At 40.3% G+C, this 19580-nt stretch overlaps 2 protein-coding genes and 1 long non-coding RNA gene across 5 annotated transcripts in view; 1 reads left to right on the top strand and 2 right to left on the bottom strand.

Moving 5' to 3' along the window:
• LOC103479194 (low-density lipoprotein receptor-related protein 8) overlaps window positions 1-19580 on the bottom strand; it is a 105127-nt gene that overhangs the window by 56657 nt on the left and 28890 nt on the right. For all 3 annotated transcript variants that reach the window (XM_081598477.1, XM_081598478.1, XM_081598476.1), the window contains exon 3: window positions 7744-7866. In XM_081598477.1, the coding sequence (XP_081454603.1) occupies window positions 7744-7866 (123 nt within the window). The remainder of the gene's footprint in view (window positions 1-7743; window positions 7867-19580) is intronic.
• LOC145548035 (uncharacterized) lies at window positions 11247-15684 on the bottom strand. Its single transcript, XM_081598480.1, has 2 exons — window positions 12006-15684; window positions 11247-11926 (listed from the first exon to the last, which is right to left on the bottom strand). The coding sequence occupies exons 1-2, from the start codon at window positions 13427-13429 to the stop codon at window positions 11917-11919; spliced, it is 1434 nt and encodes a 477-aa protein (XP_081454606.1). The 5' UTR covers window positions 13430-15684; the 3' UTR covers window positions 11247-11916.
• LOC103479014 (uncharacterized) lies at window positions 16321-18455 on the top strand. Its single transcript, XR_535882.2, has 2 exons — window positions 16321-18042; window positions 18157-18455. It is a non-coding gene; the product is annotated as an uncharacterized LOC103479014 (long non-coding RNA).

Genomic DNA, 19580 nt, shown 5'->3' on the forward strand with positions numbered 1-19580 from the left:
ATTCACAAAACATAAAGAGATGAAAGTGGTGAAGAGGAAGGCGTCTTAGAAAGAGGAAATGCTGTTCCACTGGGATGAATCTGTAGAACCCGCGGAGAATAACGTGGAAAATCAGAGCAAAAGAGAATCGGCGAAGAAAGGAGGAATGTAGGGACGGATGAATAGTCAGAATGTTGCACAACCTTTCCCGTTTTTGTTCTACGGCTAAACCGAAACCGTCCATACCAAATGGAAGGAGATGAGGAAGAAACGGCAGACCGAGCACAGAGCCGAGCAGAATGCGAATCTACCGGGCGGAGGGCGAGCTGTCCTGTCCTTTTAACTGATGGCTCCTTAATGAAGCGTGAGCTCCGCTCCTTCACATTCCAAAGATATCAGACCAGAGCCATGCCGTCTCAATCCACATCGAGACAGCCAAAAGTTAATGGATTCTGGTTTCAAACGGTAACAGCTTAATAAAAGTGCAAATTTGCCACAGACTTGGCTCTTGTTGAAGACAAATCTACTCATGACTTCTGCTGCAAGACAAAAGAGAATTCATCTCAGCAGCAATGACACAGCACTTTTTATTTAATGAGCATGGCTAACCTTGCTAATAGTGGCAGCTTTTTACAACATAAAGCTTTAAATGAAGAAATAAAAGGCTTGAAATCTAGAAGAGTGACAATCATTCATTCGTCACATGGTTCTGCTGTAACATGGCAAGAACAGGCCATAATAAGAACTATCCATCCACATAAATCCAGAGCTACAGCAGGATGATTTAGATCACGTGTGGAACTCGGGGCAAAGCCAAACCGCCACAAGAACCTTCAAGATAATAGTTGCGTGCTTAAATATTATTTCATCAATCAAAACAAAGCAGTTTCTTTATGTACAGTGCCAAATGTCATCAACATAAAAAGATAGAGTATTATGTAATTATAAATAGGACCGGAATTTATTAACTCGTTAATATTGTTTAAAGTAAAAATTTAATATTTTTTCTTTACATTGTTCCGACGGGAGCCTTTGTATTTGCTCGTTTCTAATACGCCTGTAAATTTGATGCACAAGCGATGGATGACGAAGCTGCTTCTCTCAACCCACAGGGGGTTACTTTGTGCTTCAAAATGGCTTGCTGGGAAAGACTACTGTCGTCTTCAAGTTGTGCTAAAAGGAGTTAGCCTGTCAGCGAAGCTATTCAGGTCTAAACTAACCTTGTTTAGCATCTCATTGCTAAACAAGGTTAGTTTAGTATCTCAATGCTAAACAAGTAACAGCATCACACACGTCTCGAAGGCTAACGTTTGCGTCCACATATCTAAAGAAGGATTTTTTTAAAAGGATGATCAAGAGTTCCTGAAAAACTTGAAAGCTGGATGGAGAAAATAGAACTTTGAACCAATATGATGGTGGAATAATCTAAATAACAAATTCAAAACAACACATATCTTTATTTTTGAGCCCGTATGTCTATTTACTCAATAATTTAGCAGCAAAAATGGTTTTTGAATTTAAAATGTTCCTTAGTTTGGCTACTTTTGTCAATAAATTCAGCCACAACTGGCACTTTGTGATCTTGATATGGCCCAAAATGAAAATGAGTTTGACACTCAACAGGTCAAGGGCAGAATCATTGCGAACACATGTACTAGAGAAACTAGCATCTATTCATGAGAAATAAACCCATCTGGTGGGTTTCTATTTACTGTGAGAGCACTCTGAGGCATGTTCACCTGTAAATGTCAAGGTCGCTGTTCGGGTGGTGAAGGATCTGATTCAACACGTCCATCTCGGAGCTAAAACAGGCACAAAGTGTTTCGCCATCTTGAGTCATTCTCAGTTTCACTGCTTCATTAAACCGCGTTAGGATGGACAAGTCTCCGTCTTTGAATTATAGATCTGTAGTGAAAGAGAAACCCACTTGCTGCTTGGAGACTACAAGATGGAAAATTGTTATCCTCAGTAAAGTGTGTTAGTAGCAAGGAATACACTTTTGTTGCATGCTAAATGCGTGACCCTGGCTCCTGGAGTGTTACTTCATTATCCAAATAAAACCACTGTAATACTTTTTTCCCCCCGCTGATTTGTTAGCAACACCTCTCAGACTTCATTTGGAGGATATACTTGAAAAGTGTTCTACCACATTAGACCGATAACACGCACATGTTTTTCCCCACTAATTTGATAATGTACAGCTTAAAGCAGTTGGGTGAAGATATAATCACAACTCGGCGTACCTACCTCCAAATCCTGCTCTCGGCGTAGAGAGATGTGAGCAGTGGAAACTAGTTCTGCAATCAAAATAAAACTACTGAAGTGTTTTTGTAATGAGGTCAATTTATGACTTCATTCCTAGAAAATCAAATATGTTGACTTGGATTCAAAGCAAGTAGGTTTATGTTTTACCGCTAAAAATTATGCCAAGGTTACCTTTTGATAGATGCTAATTGCATGATTGACTTTTATAAATCAGGGTTACTCTGGCATCAAAGTAGCATAATGAAATATGAAGCTCTATGACCATTGGCGTCAAGGTGATGTAAATGTGGATGTGTGTGGGGTAGCGTGTGTTAGTAGAGTATGTATGTGTGTGCAGTAGATGTTTGTGCTAATGATTTATGTGGAATTGAAAGCGCATATACCTGACAGCATCCAGTACCCAGAACAGCATCAGTTCATGGAAGCCACAGCACCCCCCGGGAGACAACCCCCACAGAGCAATTATTCGCCTGACATGGAGGTAGGTCAAATTGAAATTTCAAAAATAAATTTGCTCAATGTAAACACACCAATTTTGAAGAAACTCACGTTTTCAACAAAAAGATTTTGCGCTAGGATTAGGTGGTTTTTCCAGCTGTGTCAAAGTAGAAAACTGCAATCAATAGAAACACTACTTTGCATCACGCAATTCACCAACAACCAGATGTTACTGCTGGCAGAGATGACAAAGAAGACAACAGGAAATATTAGGGGAAAGATGGTTTGTTTTTAGACAATGTACAGCTGGTTCCACCAGAGCTCTCACAGCATCGCAGTTCATAAAAAGTTGTGTCATTTGAACGTGTTGAATCCATCGCTCTTCTGTAAAATTGCAGACTACAATTTCCCAAAGATGCTGCACACATAGCTGCTTTCAAGTTTATGGGGCTTGTCACTCCAACGCCTGAATAAGATGCCGATGTCTCCTTTGATTGGCTGATAGATGATTAGCTCTAGCACCATCGCTGAAGTATTAGCATAACCGCATGGAGAGTGCTGGAGTACGCACTCTGCACAGTGCTTAGGAGTCTGATGTTTAAGTTTATATATCGTTTGAATAAATCTCAGAATAAAACTATCATTGCCTTAGCCTGATCTCAACACGATACCATTCACACATATGGAAACACTGGTATAGTTGTCAGTGATTACATCTTATCTTATTTTATTTGATTTCTAAATAATTGTAGAAATGGATATGTATGCCTATGTGTTTTTTTGTTTTGTTTCTTGTTTGAGTCTGAAATAAAGTTTCTATATATATTTCTTTAAACAAAAATGAGCATCTAAATAGGAAGACTTTTCATCAGTTCATCAGAATTGACTGACATATATCAACATTTGATTTTTAATCTACAATCTAAAGTAAATATGAAGTGAAAATTCTGTATTCATTGAATTTAGAATGAGAATTCAGAATGTGTCCATCAGTGCGAGTAAATATACAAACGTTAAACTTAAGAGTCACAATGACAGAAAAAAAGTCATTTTAGTGGCAAATACCCAGTTTTACATAATCTCAATATTTCATTTAGGATACATTGTGTTGTATTTGGGGGGATATTTTTTCTCTCTACTGACAACAGCTGAATTTCTTGGCCATAACACTGGTGGATTCTCAGGAGATTTCTACTTCCTGGTTAAATAACGTTTTAAAATACAAAACCCAAAGTCAATATAAGACCATGGCTTCGGCTTTAACTCCTCCAGAAAAATCCCAGCAGGATGTGAAAGTCAATATTTGCCGAGGATTATGAGGAAACTTCTTTTATAGAAAAATCTATACTCCGCTCTAAATTATGCAACACGTGAAAAATTACATTAAAAGCAGAACACAGGGGCATTTAAAACTTCCATTTCCTTTTAATTTAATTCATTTGAATAATGAAAGCCTCCTGCAGGAGCAGGAAAACACCAAAGTTCACTCATAACTGTCAGCTCACAGATATGTCTTCAAAATCCCCGAGGACCAGCCGACACACGGACTTGAGCTGAACTTATTAATTTTGTCAGGAAGCGTCATGCGGCCGCCATCCCACCCTCACTCTTAAAGCCCATGAAACTGTCGCTGCTGCATTGTGGGAGCAGGAGGAGCTCCTGCACAGCTGGCTGCCGTGGCCCACTTCCTCCTTGATTACACGCTAATCTAATTTGAAAGCCAGGAGCTCTGGCACTTCACGTGTTTCTCCAAAGAATCATTCATTTTTCACTGCCCGGGAGTTTGACTCGTTCCGTGTGGCCCGGATTTGGAGTCATCAGAGCAGTGCTACTCTAGCGTGTAATTGGGAATCCAATCAGTGAGGCAGAATGACGCTGGCACAGATGTCTGCAGCACAAAGTTCAAAAAATGTCTCAGCTATGTGTGTGCAAGCGTGATTGTTTGTAGCGCGTGTGTGGGTACTTGGGAAACATAAAAAATTCAAAAAGCCATCTAACTGGAGCTGTATCTGTAATAATTACTGCCATAACACCAAAAGTAATCGCTCAGTTAAGTTAAAGGTAATCTTCAGGGAGTGTTATCTATGTGTGAATATTCTATATCTGTAGGCATGAATCTTATTTTGCAGCTCTAACCAGGTGTATCTGGGCTTGTTTGAATGAAAGGAATTGCATTTGATCAATACGATCTTGGAATTGGAAGATACACTGGATTGCCAAAAGTGTTCTCTCATCTGCCCTCACACGCATTTTAACTTGAGTGATGAATGCATGTGAGATTCTAGGGAGATTCTCCACAAGTTTTAGGGTGTTTATGGAAATGTTTCTATCCAAAAGAACATTTGTGAGATCACACACTAATGTTGGACAAGAAGGCCTGACTCTCAGTCAATCCTGGAAGGCGTGGCCAACATGGCTTTGTTCACTTCCTCCACTGTTAAAACTACAAGGAGACGACAAATGTAAAACACAGCAAAAAATTTACATTATCGTTCACAACTCAACTCTCTATTTGCTGATTGGCCAGGATAAAATTCAACCCAAGAAATCAAACTCAAATGGAGGAATCCTAAACAGAGCACTGAAGGGAGATGAGAATTGAGTGGAACAACGACAAGGCTAGCAAAGGCTGTGAATATTTAGATAAATGGGATTTCATGATTTTTTTTTATGCATTTAAAAAAAACACTCAAAAACATTTTTTTACATCATCATTATGGAGTATTTGTGCTTAGAATTTTGAGGAGAGAAATCAATTTAATACAACTTGGAGTAAGACTGTGACACCAAAATGTGGAAGAAAGTGAAGCCCTGTACCTTCCATGTGCACTGCCTACAGATGTTAGCTAATGAGCTACAGACTACAATCCAGATGTATGCATATTGTGTCTAATTTAAACTACCAGTTTATTGTTCAATAATAAGCAATAGCTTATACTTTTGAAACTTGTACTAATCTAACTTATATCTAGCATGCAAGCTGAAATATCTTATTGCATAAAGTTCCCATTGAATCTGTTACTCCACAATCAGACAAGTAATAAATTGAGTCTTATGACAGATGATGAGATGACTGTAGCTCAAGACGCATTTCTAAATTGACCACTCTAGAGTTTCCCCTCTCTCTTTTTCGCCTCTTTGCTGTGTTTATGTCCCAACTGGAGTCAGCCAAACAGCAGAGAGACAGCTGTGGTGAAGATCTCATTAGGAATCCCCTGTTCGGTTAATGTTGTGATGATCTGACTCTTTCCATGTGAAGTTATCTAGATACCCAGAGGCAGTAAGGTTAGAGCAACTTATGCTCAAGCTGCTCTTTTTGTGTGATGTTTCCAATGTGGCCTTCTGGACGCCAACTGGAAAATAAAACCTCCGTTCAACTTATGGAATTGAAATTTTTCTAATTTAAAGCATCAAGCTAATGCATATGAGATTTCCATTTTGATGGATTACTCCCAAACTGGGACTCGTATCTCTTTATTTTGACGCCAAGATATGAATCCTTCCTTCATTATCTTTAATTGGGTTTCCAACATAAACATGCTGTCCTTCCAAAAGCCTTTTTATGCGAGAGGCATTGGGGGGATTCTACTTGGCTGCTACATTATTTAGAAAAAACCCAGACCAACACATTCACAGCCAATAAAATGTTATAGAACTTGAATTGCAACCTTCTTTCATTTTCAGCATGGTTCCACATTTGCAATCCCTCCAAAGAAACACTTCCAGTATAGTTTTAAATCTCAAAACTATAATTATTGAGGCTGGAACTGAAGTAGTAGACACTCTATTGGCAAACGTCTTGCCTAATCTGAACAAAATTAAAAAAACAAACCAATGAGGGGAAACAACAAATACTACCCATTTACCAATTATTGTAAATATACGGAAACTACTTCTTAATCTCGTAATCCCATTTTCTAGTACAGCATTTGACGTTTTCTGATAACTGAAGGGTAATCGAAGCAACCAGGAGCCAAAGAAATATTAAATCAAAGGGGAAAAAAATGATTATTAACCTCCCATGCTAGAGATCCTGCTCCATTTTTAAATGAACTCGCCTCCATTGAGGCCTGGCATGTGAGACCAATGAAGCCGACACCAAAAGAGAGCCAGGCAGCATTCTCGGGTTCTCACAGCTTGGCAGAGATAATCGAGGGCTTTCTTGTACTCGCCGTCAGACAGCATTGAGTTCTAGAGTGAGTGGGCGAGTGGAGGCGGGCGAGACGGCTGAACTGCTACCAGAGCCAAGACAGCAATGGAAATCAGCAACTTGAACACAGGTTCCAGGAGACACATGTTAAATCTAAAATCTCTGAGGTGGAGGCATGACACCTCAGACGACAAGATACAACGAGAAAATGGCCGCAAAATTCTGTTCATTACAGAAGGAAACGGTAGGTGAGATAAATACCACAGTCAATCAAAGAAAAGACTAGTTTCTGAATTTGAATTCAAACTTTGGTGCCATATTAATTTTCATAAGCAAAAAATGGTGGCAAGTTTTACTAAATTAACTGCTGAGATCTAGCCTAAGCATCTAGAAGTAACAGAATGAAGTGAACAGGAAATTATGTTGTAATTAAAGGAAAGGACTAACACTAAAGAGCAGAACCCAAGAAAAAACAGAAGAACTCAAAACAATTTACAGCTAAAGACCTGAATGGCAATAATAAATAACTCAAAATGATCCAGAAACAAAAACAAGTGGGAACCTCTTGCTCCTTCCTGTCATTGTCTTCTTGGTCATTTTCACCAGTATAACATCCAGCTGTTGAACACGTGGCTCATCTAATGTGAATAAAGCGTTCCTGTTGCCATTTTGCGAAATGCATCCATTTCAGAAATACCTTGCGCAAAAACATTTTTGGAATAAGGTGAGCTTTTTCAAAACTGAAGGTTTTCAAGTAAGAAAAATTATTTTCATAATTTCAATTTGCTCAATTTTAAGATCAATGGAAATGCAGCTTATGTTGCTAGGTTGTAGACCTTGACTCAGCAACTTTTGCTAACGTAGAAAAAACAACAATCGTTTGGTGCAGGATAACAGAGCATGGAACTTACTGCACGTCTCCTCTGCCTCATCAGAGCCATCTGGACACTCCGGTTCCCCGTCGCATCGCCACCGGCCTGGGACACACTGTCCGTTTAAGCAGGCAAACTCAGCAGGGGCGCAGGTTTTCCTGGCTGTTGAGAAAAAGAAGCGCAGCTTAGGTCAGAGCGTGTGAATGTAGGGAAGTAAAACTTGTAAAAACACAGCAGTCAAACCACGCCGGCCAGAAACTGTACACTTGATGTAAATCCCAGCAAACATCCTCTGATCAGAGGAGATCAGTCTCATCATTTCTCTCATTATTCCTGCCTAGACCTCGCCACCGCTGACACCCAGCGCTAATTATCTCCACTTCCAACCATTTCAGCGACTCTTATTCATTGTGCCGTCTTCCCCTCGCTCCATCTGTCTGGTCGACAGAATGAGCCTCTTCCTGCAGGTTTTCTATCGCAGAGCAGTGAAATGGATGCTAATTGCTAAATCTCAAGGAGGTTAAACGTTTTACCTTCCAAAGCTGTTTGGAATATAAAAACAGCCGGAAAACATATCATGGGCATAAAGAATGAGAGACATTTAAGGATCGTGTCTGTTAAGGAAGTTGGGAGAAAATTATGACCATGAGTTTATCACAGTAGCTATCTCACTAATTCTTAAAAAACATAAACAAACGCTCTGCACAGAAACTTTGCCAAAGGCTCGAACACAGGCAGAGGTCAGAGTCAATCAATTTCCTGAGGCTGATACTCCAGGAGGACCTGTTGTACACACTAATAAATCACTGGCTACAAGCCCTCAGCACAGTTGTCTGGTCTTGTTATTCACACACAACTGTTGCTGGCTCATTTTCCACTTCCCATCGCAGGACACCACAAAATGGATGTGCAGCCAAAGCAAGCAGTCAGCAATCCGAGAACACGCTCGGACTGCCTTGCAAAAGTATTCATACCTAGACTGTACTTGGATATGATCCTGCCACAATAAGGAATACACCAAGCAGCACAAGTTAAAATAGGCTTTAATTTTCTCTTTGTGTGCTCCTTTGTATAGTTTGATCAATCTTTAAAGTGATGTTGCCCTTTAATATTATTGAAAAGCTCCCATGTTGAAAAAAGTACAGCAAACATTTGACACATGGTACAGTGTAGTTAGTTTGTCTCTTTTTTGTTATAAATGTCCTAACTGGTAGTGTTGCTTGTTTTCCCAAACTGAGGCTTGTGATTAATATGATTTTGAAGGGAAACGTTTTGTTGAGATTTCATAATCCATTTTATTTATTGTTTTGGTCTTTTTTTTTTTCTTTTTTTTTTAAATCTATTTCGGATATTCAAAATGTCCACCAGTTCCGGTGTTAAATGTTCTTTGGAAATCTAATTTTATTAAACTTTAAGAGGGTGCATTTTCATTATTATACCTTAATCATTATATAAGTTGAAAAAAATGGTCTCAAAAGGACATGATTATCATTTATTTAAATAATTTCCAGGACAATTTAGAGTCCAGCAAAGTTAGACATAATTCTCTCTCATTATCTGACATCAGCACACTGATAATGACTGGCAAGCATAATCAGTATCAGCTTAGTTCCTGCTAAAGTAAAGGTTAATAATAACACTTCCAAGGCGGGTAACAGTGATGTCATTTAAGACCCCTGTTTTAAACCAATCAACAAATCCCTTTGTTCATTGCCTTTTTAATGACAGATGCTGCCACTTCTGTTACCTTGATTCATTGGCATAATGGTTAATCAAGCGTGTTTGTTTAGTTCCAAGGCTAAGGGGGTAAATGTGAATCAGCGAGAGCTCCATTCTGTCATTTTCCATTATCACTGGATCCTGATCACGGCTGTGAGCAGGCAATCACAAGTTAAACTCAGATTTTGTCTAAGAATTAAGCCAGAGAAAGCATAAACTATTAATTACCACAGAAAACAGCTACAGCCAGACTAATTAAAGTCGCACACTAGCGTACCATCAACCAAGCACCTACTTATGTCAAGCCCTTCCCCTTTAAATCAACAATCGATGTTCTTGATAAGACTAAAAGAGCTGGACTTGTTAGGCAGAGGGTATTTGCAGAGGTCAGCTGAGAATCAGCCGTTGTGTGATTTTCCTGACCGCTCTCCAGCTGTAAGAGCAGCGAGACGTTCCTCACTGAAAAGCACTCGCACAAGAAGCCGATTATCGCTCACTAATTCTTGCAGCTGGGAAAACACTGACAGAGTCTTCTAGCTGCATGTGAAGCAATAAATGTGTTTGTCACAAACTCTTTTATGCTTTTCCTGCAAAATGCATGAACTGACCCGGTTATGCTGGAAAGAAAAACAACAGCATTTTGCTGTTTTTCTTTTTTGTTCTTTCAAGTTTGGGTGTTTCTTCGTATTCGTCTGTCTTATTGTAAACAACGAAGAATATAAATATGTTTGATGGCAATTTTTCTTCTATAAGAAAGGAAACACATTTTTCAGTATGAGGCTTATTTTTCTCTTCTATCCTCAGTGACAAGCAGGAATGAAGGCCTTTTTTTTAAATCAAAGATGGATAGCTAATGTAGCAAATAAGGACTGCAGCATTGTTTGAACATTTCAATTGTAGTTATGTAATCTCATCAGTCACATGGCATATTTTTGAAATATATACCTCCTTGGTTCCTCAAAGAACCTATAATTTATGCTAAAATGTAGCTGCAGTGTGGCAGTAGGTGGTAAAGACATCCTGCACAGAGAGAGAGCGGCCAACTCAAACCTTCAAAAGACATTACACATCCTGCTGGGGATATTTTAAGATCATTTATTCTCTTTTATTTTAGAAAAGCAAAAGTTAACTTCTTAGTATTATCACTGAAAAAATTATGTGATAAAAAAAACTGATGAAAACACAATTCAAGATGAAAAGCTCTGCAGCACTCACAGTTTGGACTTTTTCTGATTGCATGAAGATTGAAAAAAAAAGAAAAACACCGATGGGCTGCGTATCTCCTGCAGGTCAAATGTCTCCTCATTGTGCAGCTACTCAGAGAAACGGAGCTTCCAACCTAATCCAGCTGCGCTCCACTCATTTCACTAGAGGTCCGCAAGGGCCACAGTTCCATCCATCCATCCATTTTCTTTCACCCTTGTCCCTCAGTAGGGTCGGGAGGGTTGCTGGTGCCCATCTCCAGCTAACGTTCCGGGCGAGAGGTGGGGTACACCCTGGACAGGTCACCAGTCTGTCGCAGGGCAATACAGAGACACACAACCATGCACACACACACTCACACCTAGGGGCAATTTGGAAAGGCCAATTAACCTAACAGTCATGTTTTTGGACTGTGGGAGGAAACCGGAGTACCCGGAGAAAACCCACGCATGCACAGGGAGAACATGCAAACTCCATGCAGAAAGACCGGGAATCGAACCCAGAACCTTCGTGCTGCAAGGCAACAGCTCTACCAACTGCGCCACTGTGCAGCCCCATCTCAATATATTTATACCTTTTTTACATTTATCAATAATCTTCTGTATATGCATCTTAAATGAAAGTTTTTTATCAAACCTTACACCTAGATACCTTACAATATTTACCTGCTTTAAATTGTTCCCATATAACCTAAGATCTACTGTAGGATTAACCTTTTCTTTGAAAAACATACTTGTGTCTTCTCAACAGACAAATGAAACCCCCATTCATGTGACCCTGTTTCAGCCTTATTAATTGCTGATTGCATTCTATTTTTTAAAATACTAATATTGCCTCTCGCCCATAATGCCCCATCATCTGCATATAATGCTTTACTAATTCTAAAATCTATATTATCAAAAGTATCATTAATCATTATATTAAAAAGCAACGGACTACATACACTACCTTGTGGAGTTCTATTTTGTATAGCATAAATATTTGAACAATTTACCGCAACTCTTACTTCTATTGTTCTATTCTTTAAAAAATCCTTTATCCAATTAAACATTTTCCCTTTTATTCCCATGTTATCCATCTTAATTAATAAGCCCTCTTTCCAAAGCATGTCATATGCTTTTTCAATATCAAAAATTTAACTGTCTTCTTCTCTTGTTCTATTCTTTACATTTATGCATTCACAGAAACTCATGCTCGCCACCTAGTGGACATAAACATAATTCATTCAATCATCACACTGACCTGAGTTGGATGGAGTGAAGTTCCCATAGCACCGCAGTCCTGCGGGCCTCAAGCTATTCTGCCACCGACAATCAAGCATGAAACGTTGGCCCTCATGACACAAATTTATTTAGAAGTACCAAACTTGAACCCAATACCTCAGCGTGTCTGTTTCATACATTTTTACAAGTGTATCGGTGATGCCTCCAACCACTCGTCTGAATACTGATGGCTGCTCCTGTGGCTGGTCTGTAACCAACTGGCTGTCTTCGTGGGTCTCTTCTTCAGATGGCTGCTGGTTCTGCTGGTTCTGCTGCTCCTCTGCGTCCCTCAGCCTATTATTCAGCTGTTCCATTTCAATTTGCTGTTCAGTCCTTATATGCTCCAAGGCGCTGATTTGCTGCTCTAAGGCAGTGTTTTGCTGCTGCAAGACAGTGTTTTGCTGCTGCAAGGAGAGGCTTCTCTGCTGGAGGACGATGCGATTCACCTTCAGGACGTCGTTTTCCTCCTCCAAGATGTCGTTTTCCTGTCTGAGGATGCTGTGTTTGTCTAGCAGCTCGTTGGTTTTCTCCAGCAGACAGCCGTAATCCTCCTCCAGTTCGGTGTAATTCTGCTCCAGTTCGGTCTTTTCCTTCTCCAGGGCAGCGTTTATCTCCTCCAGGATGGTGTTTCTCTCCTCCAGGGGGGCAATTCTCTGCTCCAGGGCAGCGTTTCTATGTTTCAGGCCAACGCATCTCTTCTCCAGAACGGCGTTTCTCTGCACCAGGATGGCATTTCCCTGCTCCAGGTTGACATTTCTCAACCCCAGGGTGGTGTTTCTCTGCTCCAGGGCCGTGTATTTCTGCTTCACTTCGGTGTGTTTCTGCTCCAGACTGTTGTTTGTCTGCATAAGGTTGGCATTTACCTTCCCCAGAGCATTGCCTATCTGCTCCTGGGTGATGTTTGTCTGCTCCAGGGCGGTGTTTCTCTGATCCAGGGCGATCTTTTTCTTCTCAAGGGCCTTGTATTTCTTCTCCACTGTATGGATACTCCGCTCCCGGTTCCTGTTCCTAAGCTTCATATTGGTGTTTTTATGCCCCAGAGTGGTCTTTTTCTCCTCCAGGGCTCTGTTTTTCTGTTGCAGGGCGTTGATTCTCTGCTCCAGGGTGTCGCTTATCTGCTCCAGGGTAGCGTTTATCTCCTCCAGAGTGTCATCTACTTGCTCCTGGGCAGTGATTGTTTGCTGCAGGGCAGTGTTGGTCTGCTCCAGAGCGGTGTTTCTCTGCTCGAGAGCAGTGCTTTCCTTCTCCAGGGCGGTGTTTCTCATCTCCAGGTTGGTATTATCCTCATTTAAAATTTTGTTTACACTGAACAGTTTTTTAAATTCTTCATCTTTTTCCTGAAGCAGCTTTTCTTTTTCGTATGCAGCCTGTTCCTTTTTAATCTTTAGTTCTTCATTTGACTTAATCAGGGTCTGCCTCTCAATAGTCACCTTGCTGACGTCTTTCAGAATGCCTTCCAGTTTTGCTGTCTCTCTAGCTAATCTCTGTTGTGTTTTCTCATTCAGGGAATAAGAAAACGATGGCTTTCTGCTCTCACTCATTGTTGGTCCTTTTGTTTGTTAGAAATTGGTGACAAGTACTTGCTCTTGTTTTCTGCAATGGTTATGACAGTGCAGCTTTGTGATGTCACTCTTGTTTCCTAAGAGTGACATCTTTGTGACATCAATTTGCGTGATGTCACAAATTGATGTCACTACCTCAGCAAAACAACTAGAAAACTGCTGAAGTTTGAATAAAAACAAACTTTACAGCAGAATGTAGCTCTGCTTAGCTGATGGCCATTGGAGACAGTTCAACTGGTCATACATCACCAAGGCAGAAATCCGCACTTGGGAGACAGCGGCTCTTGAGGACAATGGAATGAACAGCAGGGTGCGAGGACCAACTGTCAAAAGGAAACATTGTGCCCGAAAACAGAAGAAGGGGAAACAGGTGGGCGTGTTGGCCCAGCTGATGCCTAGGAAGCCACTAATTCTGACTCTCTTTCTGGCCAAAGTCCGCTCACTGGGTAAGAAAGTGTATTTGTTAGATCTGAGGTTAAGAGTTTCTGCGGAGATGAAGAACTGTGCCATTCTTTGCCTAATGGAAATTAGGCAAAGAATTTGCCTAATTTCCAGTAACATGCCAGACTTTAGCCTTCCAGATCAACGTTCTTCAGTTATTCCAAGCAGACCGTGACCAACGGTCAGGAAAAACACGGAGAGGAGGACAATGTATGTAAGTGAATGAAGGTTGGTGTATGAACTGTGGCCTGGTTAAAAGCTGTCAGCCATACTATCTGCCTCGGGAGTTTACTGCGGTGTTTGTCACCATTGTTTACATTCCGCTAGGTGCTAGTGGCAACGAAGCATTGAAGGAGCTGTATGACACCGTTAGCTCACTGCAGATGAAGCACCCGGAGGCGTTTTACGTGGTTGCAGGGAACTTTAACCATGTGAAACTGACTGACACTCTGCTCAGTTTTTATCAGCATGTCATCTTTCTTATACTCTGTATTGTGCGTACACTAACATTCATGGTGCGTACAGAGCTCTTCCTCGCCCCCATCTTGGCCTCTTTGACCACATTTACATCCTGCTGGTGCCAGCATATCGTCCGCTGATGACATAGATTAGGCCAGGGGTGTCAAACTCCAGTCCTCGAGGGCCGGTGTCCTGCAACTTTTAGAAGTGCCTCTGCTGCACCACACCTGAATAGAATAATTAAGTAATTAGCAAGGCTCTGGAGAACTGAGGAGGTAATTAAGCCATTTGATTCAGGTGTTTTGTACCTGTGTCACATCTAAAAACTGCAGGACAGCGGCCCTTCAGGACTGGAGTTTGACACCCCTGGGTTAGGCCAAGGAAGAAGACAGTCACTGTGTGGCCCAGGGATGCAGCCTGTGCGCTCCAGGACTGTTTTCAGTCCACAGATTGGCAGGTCTTCAGAGAGGTGGCTCCATATGAGGGAGAGATGGACCTGGAGGAATATATCTCCTCTGTTTGTTGCTTTATCTCCAAGTGTGCTGATGATGTCTCCACCACCAGGACAGTAACCCGTTACCCGAACCAGAAACTCTGGCTGAATGTTGAGGTGAAAGCTCTGTTGAAAGCTAGGAACGCTGTGTTCAGGACAGGCGAGGCATCAGCACTCCGAGAAGCGACCCGTACCTCGAGAATGAAAATTGTCAAACCTAGGTTTAGCGTTAGCCTAGCCCTAACCCCTCACTGCCAGATGCACTTAAGTCCTATTCCCGCTGTCAACACTGCACTTTTTCTGACTAATTTTCACAGTTCACAACACCAATAAAGAATGTGTCACTTAAATCAGTTTCATCTAATAAGTTTACACAATTCCTCTTCTTCTTTCCTCTTCATAAAGCATTGTTTTGCTAAATGATTCTTTATTTAAACACTGCACTTTATGCCGTGACCCACAGCGCTTATATATTGTTTATTTTATCTTTAATAATTACTTTTACTTCTGCTTTACGTAGTGGGACGTCATATTCAATTTCTGCTTCTTTAGCCAACTTATCTACTTGGCCACAGTTCACTTAGCAATAATTACCCCGGCCGGCTCGTACCATCTGCTTGGAATGACTTTTTTAGTTTTAATTAGGGGCAGGGAAGGGGAGTTTGCAAATGTTAGGCTCATTGGGAAAGGAGTGAGCTTGATAGGCATCGAGACGAAAGTGAGATGAGGATCGGCAGGCAGACGGTCGATGCGCAGCACGGCCAACGGAAGAGATGCACACAACTAGATCCCACCTCACCCATAGACAAACCACCGCTGCCTGCCTGCTCAATCATTAATCGCTAATTCCGACATTGGGACACAGTTTTAGCACATCAGAGAAAAACCTAAACAACTGCAGTCTGGTGTTATGGTGAATCACTGCTTATCAGCATCAGAAATAGGATATGACTCAGTCAGAATGATGCCTATGTGAACACTGATATATGAACCTAAAGGCATCTCCCCTGGAAGCAAAGTTGCCAACATTTGCATTCTTTTTTATTTCCTTCTATACGTGAATTTCAGACTCTTGGGTTTCTATTCTAAATGAATATATGCAACTTTAAGACAATAATAGGTAACATTTTATTTGAAGGGTTGTGCATAAGACTGACATGACACTGTCATAAACATGACATAACACCTGTCATGAACATAAAGAAGTCTTTATGAATGTTTGACAGATGTCATGAAGTGTCATTCGGTTAATAATGACACTTAATGCAAAGTTGCTCTAAAAGTTGCATTAAAAGTCCATTAAAAGTGCCAACTTTGCATGATTTTGTAAATTATGATAATTTAATGCAAAGTTGGCATTTTTAATGGACTTTCAATGCAACTTTTAGAGCAACTTTGCATTAAAAGTGTCATTATTTACCGAATGACACTTCATGACAACTGTCATAAACATTCATATAGACTAGCGGTTCTCAACGTGGGCGGTACTGCAACAACATGCCTGAGGACTACTAAATTACTATTAATTTAATAATCATTTGCTTTATTGATTATTGTGACAATTACATGAAGAAACATTTGTCACATTCTGCAGATTTTTCATTTAATTACCTAAACTTTTTAATACAAAATTAGACATACATTAAAATATTAAAATTATTTTGTTCCTTTTTTTAGACAAGAAAATGAAAATTTTATAGTCTGAAATGCAATAACCTGCCATCATATTACACTTGAGCATTTGTAGCAAAAGATGCATGTGCAGCTAAAAGAAAATACCTCCGACGTCAACTTGTGAAAAGCTAAATCTTTTCTGCTTGATTTAACACCAATACAGTCTCAGGCTATTCTGTTGATTATTTTCTCTGCTGATTATTTTCTCGGATCAACTGAGAAATTATTGGATTGCAAAAGGTGTGCATTTGTGTTGGAGCTGGTGAAACTTCTTTTGCAGCTATTCAAGAAATGAGATCAATCAGTTGCTAAAAAGCATTTGGTTTTTAGATATATACATAAATAAATACAAATAGATACACAACCCACTATTTCCACAGTGTTTTATCCATCCATCCATTTTCTTGGACCCTTGTCCCTTAGTGGGGTCAGGAGGGGTGCTGGTGCCCATCTCCAGCAAACTTTTTGGGCAAGAGACGGGGTACACCCTGACCAGGTCACCAGTCTGTCGCAGGACAAACAACCATGCACACACACGCACACACACACGCACACACACACACACACACACACACACACACACACGCGCACACACACACACACACACACACACACACAAACACCCCTAGGGAGAATTTAGAAAGACCAATTAACCTAATGGTTAATGACAGTCATGTTTTTGGAATGTGGGGGGAAGCTGGAGTACCCGGAGAGAACCCACCATGTACAGGGAGAACTTGCAAACTCCATGCAGAAAGACCCTGCATGGATTCCTGGGCCAGGAATCGTACCCAGGAGCCCTCCCAGTGTTTCATTTTACAACAAATTATATAAAAGTTCATTATTCATTTTTGGTGACCCTGAAGAGCTGAATGCAGATAATGCAGTGATAAGCACGTTCCCTCGTGTATCAAAGATGAATTGCCTCATTAGCTCAGAGTGAAGTATGGGAGTGTTGTCAAAACAGAAGGCATTATATATCCTGTCGGCCAAAAGCAGCATGCAAATCACCAACCTCCTAAAATTAATGGAGTGTGATGGAAGCGTAGAAAATGCAGCACGACATCAACAAATCCTGAGACAAGCCGTTCTCAAGATTGTTTTTGTAAGTAATAATTGAGTTTAATTGGACTGATGCGTGAGTTTAGCTGCCTCCGAAATGCCAGGTGCAGGTTTTGTTTCCAGTTTATAATTTACATTTCCAGGGTTATTATGTATCCAGAAGATTCATGTTGTTACTTTAGCTATCGCTAGGCAACATCAAAAGCTTTCTGCTCGTTTATATATAAACTGTTGTGTCACTCATTGGCTAATAACGCAATACCTGCCAATAATTTAATAATTACAGTGCTTTTTATGAAAGGGGATAATGTATTAAATTTTGAATGACTGGATGGATGAATTGATACTATGAAAAAAAACTGTTAAAAAAAGTTGATATTTTGCCAAAGAGGGAATGGTGACATTATTATTCTAAACCTCCAAACCCACTTCAAGAGGAATGCAGGATGTCAGCGGCTACCTGGTATGATTCAAAACACAGCAATTTCTCTAACCTTGTGTACTGACCAAAGACACACACTGTGCTAATTATAGCCCCACAGCCTCCTAAAATACATGATTTCTCCTTTCCTGTCAGCTCACACTGGCACAAGCACTTGAAGCAAGACTCTGGGAAGCCTCATTATCCCCTTGGAGGAAACCTCGCAGTGATTTATGTTCAGGTTATGTTGGTAGACGTCTGTGGGCATTTATCTTGTAGTCAGACGGATGACAAAGTCTCATCAAATATGAACACAAACAGGTGGAAATGTGTCAGCGCTGCTGTGAAAGCATAGACGCCAATACACTTACCGATGTCGATCGTCTAATATGTTCAGGAGTTTGCAGTTGCAGAACATTCGTTTATTGTTGCTCATAAAAGGGTGCCTCCTTTTAGACCTTCAAGGCCATAAGAATGAATTTATAGTTTATTATATATATAATATATATTGATGCATAGCTCTGTTCAAGCACAAAGAAAAGCTTCCTGAGGGGCTGAATTTCAACAAAAACACAAACATGCAGCCACATCCACAGGTTTTGCCAAATACATTTCTACAGACATGATTCAACTTTAAATTTGTTTTCTCTTCCGTTTCCTAGTTTATTCTGGCAGTATATCAACATTTTCATGCTACATATTGTATCTGTGTATAAACTGAATGTGGGGGGAGGGCAAAATCATCAGGAGGCTTTGGTTGTTGCTAGCTAAAGCATGCCATATATTTTATCTGTCCTTTAAGCAAGCGTGACATATTTGCTGAGGTTAATGCTCCCTTTACTTGTGGTTGACCTGTCAGCTGCACCCCAAGCAAACCATGTGGCTGCCTTTTGCACAGCAGATTCTTTTAAAAGTTACAATCTATGTTGCAAAACTTTTTATTATTTGACCAATCTGCTCTGTGTTTTATCAACAAACTGGTTTTCATCCTGGTTTGTAAAACTGAAACACTACTTGCAGTCAGTGTGTGCCATGTGTTAGAGAGGAGCTGAAACAACAGTCAGTAAACTTTATAATGTTCAAAGGGAAAGCTGTACGTTTCTGATACAGAGGAACAATTTCTCACAAATTTATACAGGATGCCAATGAAATACGTTACAATCTAATTAAAAAGTTTTATCACAACAGTGACTAAACTGCCCTGCAAAAAAAAATAGCCAGTAGAAGCAAGAGACAAGTATAATGAAAACGAATGCTGTAAAATTAGAGATTTTTCTGACGCGGATAGCAATGATAGATATTGCAATAACTAATCAGTTGCAATATGACTATTTTTTTCCACTCCTCGCTCTTATTTGTGTTTCCTTTGAGACTTCTACCATTTAAAGTAAATACGATTTTAATCTTTCCCCTCCCACCATTAAAAAGAAATTATGAATGTCAGAAAATATCTTTTAGGACTGGCTTTTATTTCAATCATTCCTTCTGTGAACTGACTTGAATTCAAAGCTGAAAACAGAAGCTGTAAAACTCAGCTGCCAAACAAGATGGTAGTTCTTGGGTGGACTAACATATCTCTG

Source organism: Poecilia reticulata, chromosome 17, assembly GCF_904066995.2.
Source record: "Poecilia reticulata chromosome 17, P_reticulata-male-v2, whole genome shotgun sequence".
In the NCBI taxonomy this organism is placed as follows: Eukaryota; Metazoa; Chordata; class Actinopteri; order Cyprinodontiformes; family Poeciliidae; genus Poecilia; species Poecilia reticulata.

What these genes read in the sequence shown, in the direction of transcription:
- LOC145548035 (XM_081598480.1), bottom strand. Translation starts at nt 13,429, where the DNA reads ATGAGTGAGAGCAGAAAGCCATCGTTTTCTTATTCCCTGAATGAGAAA.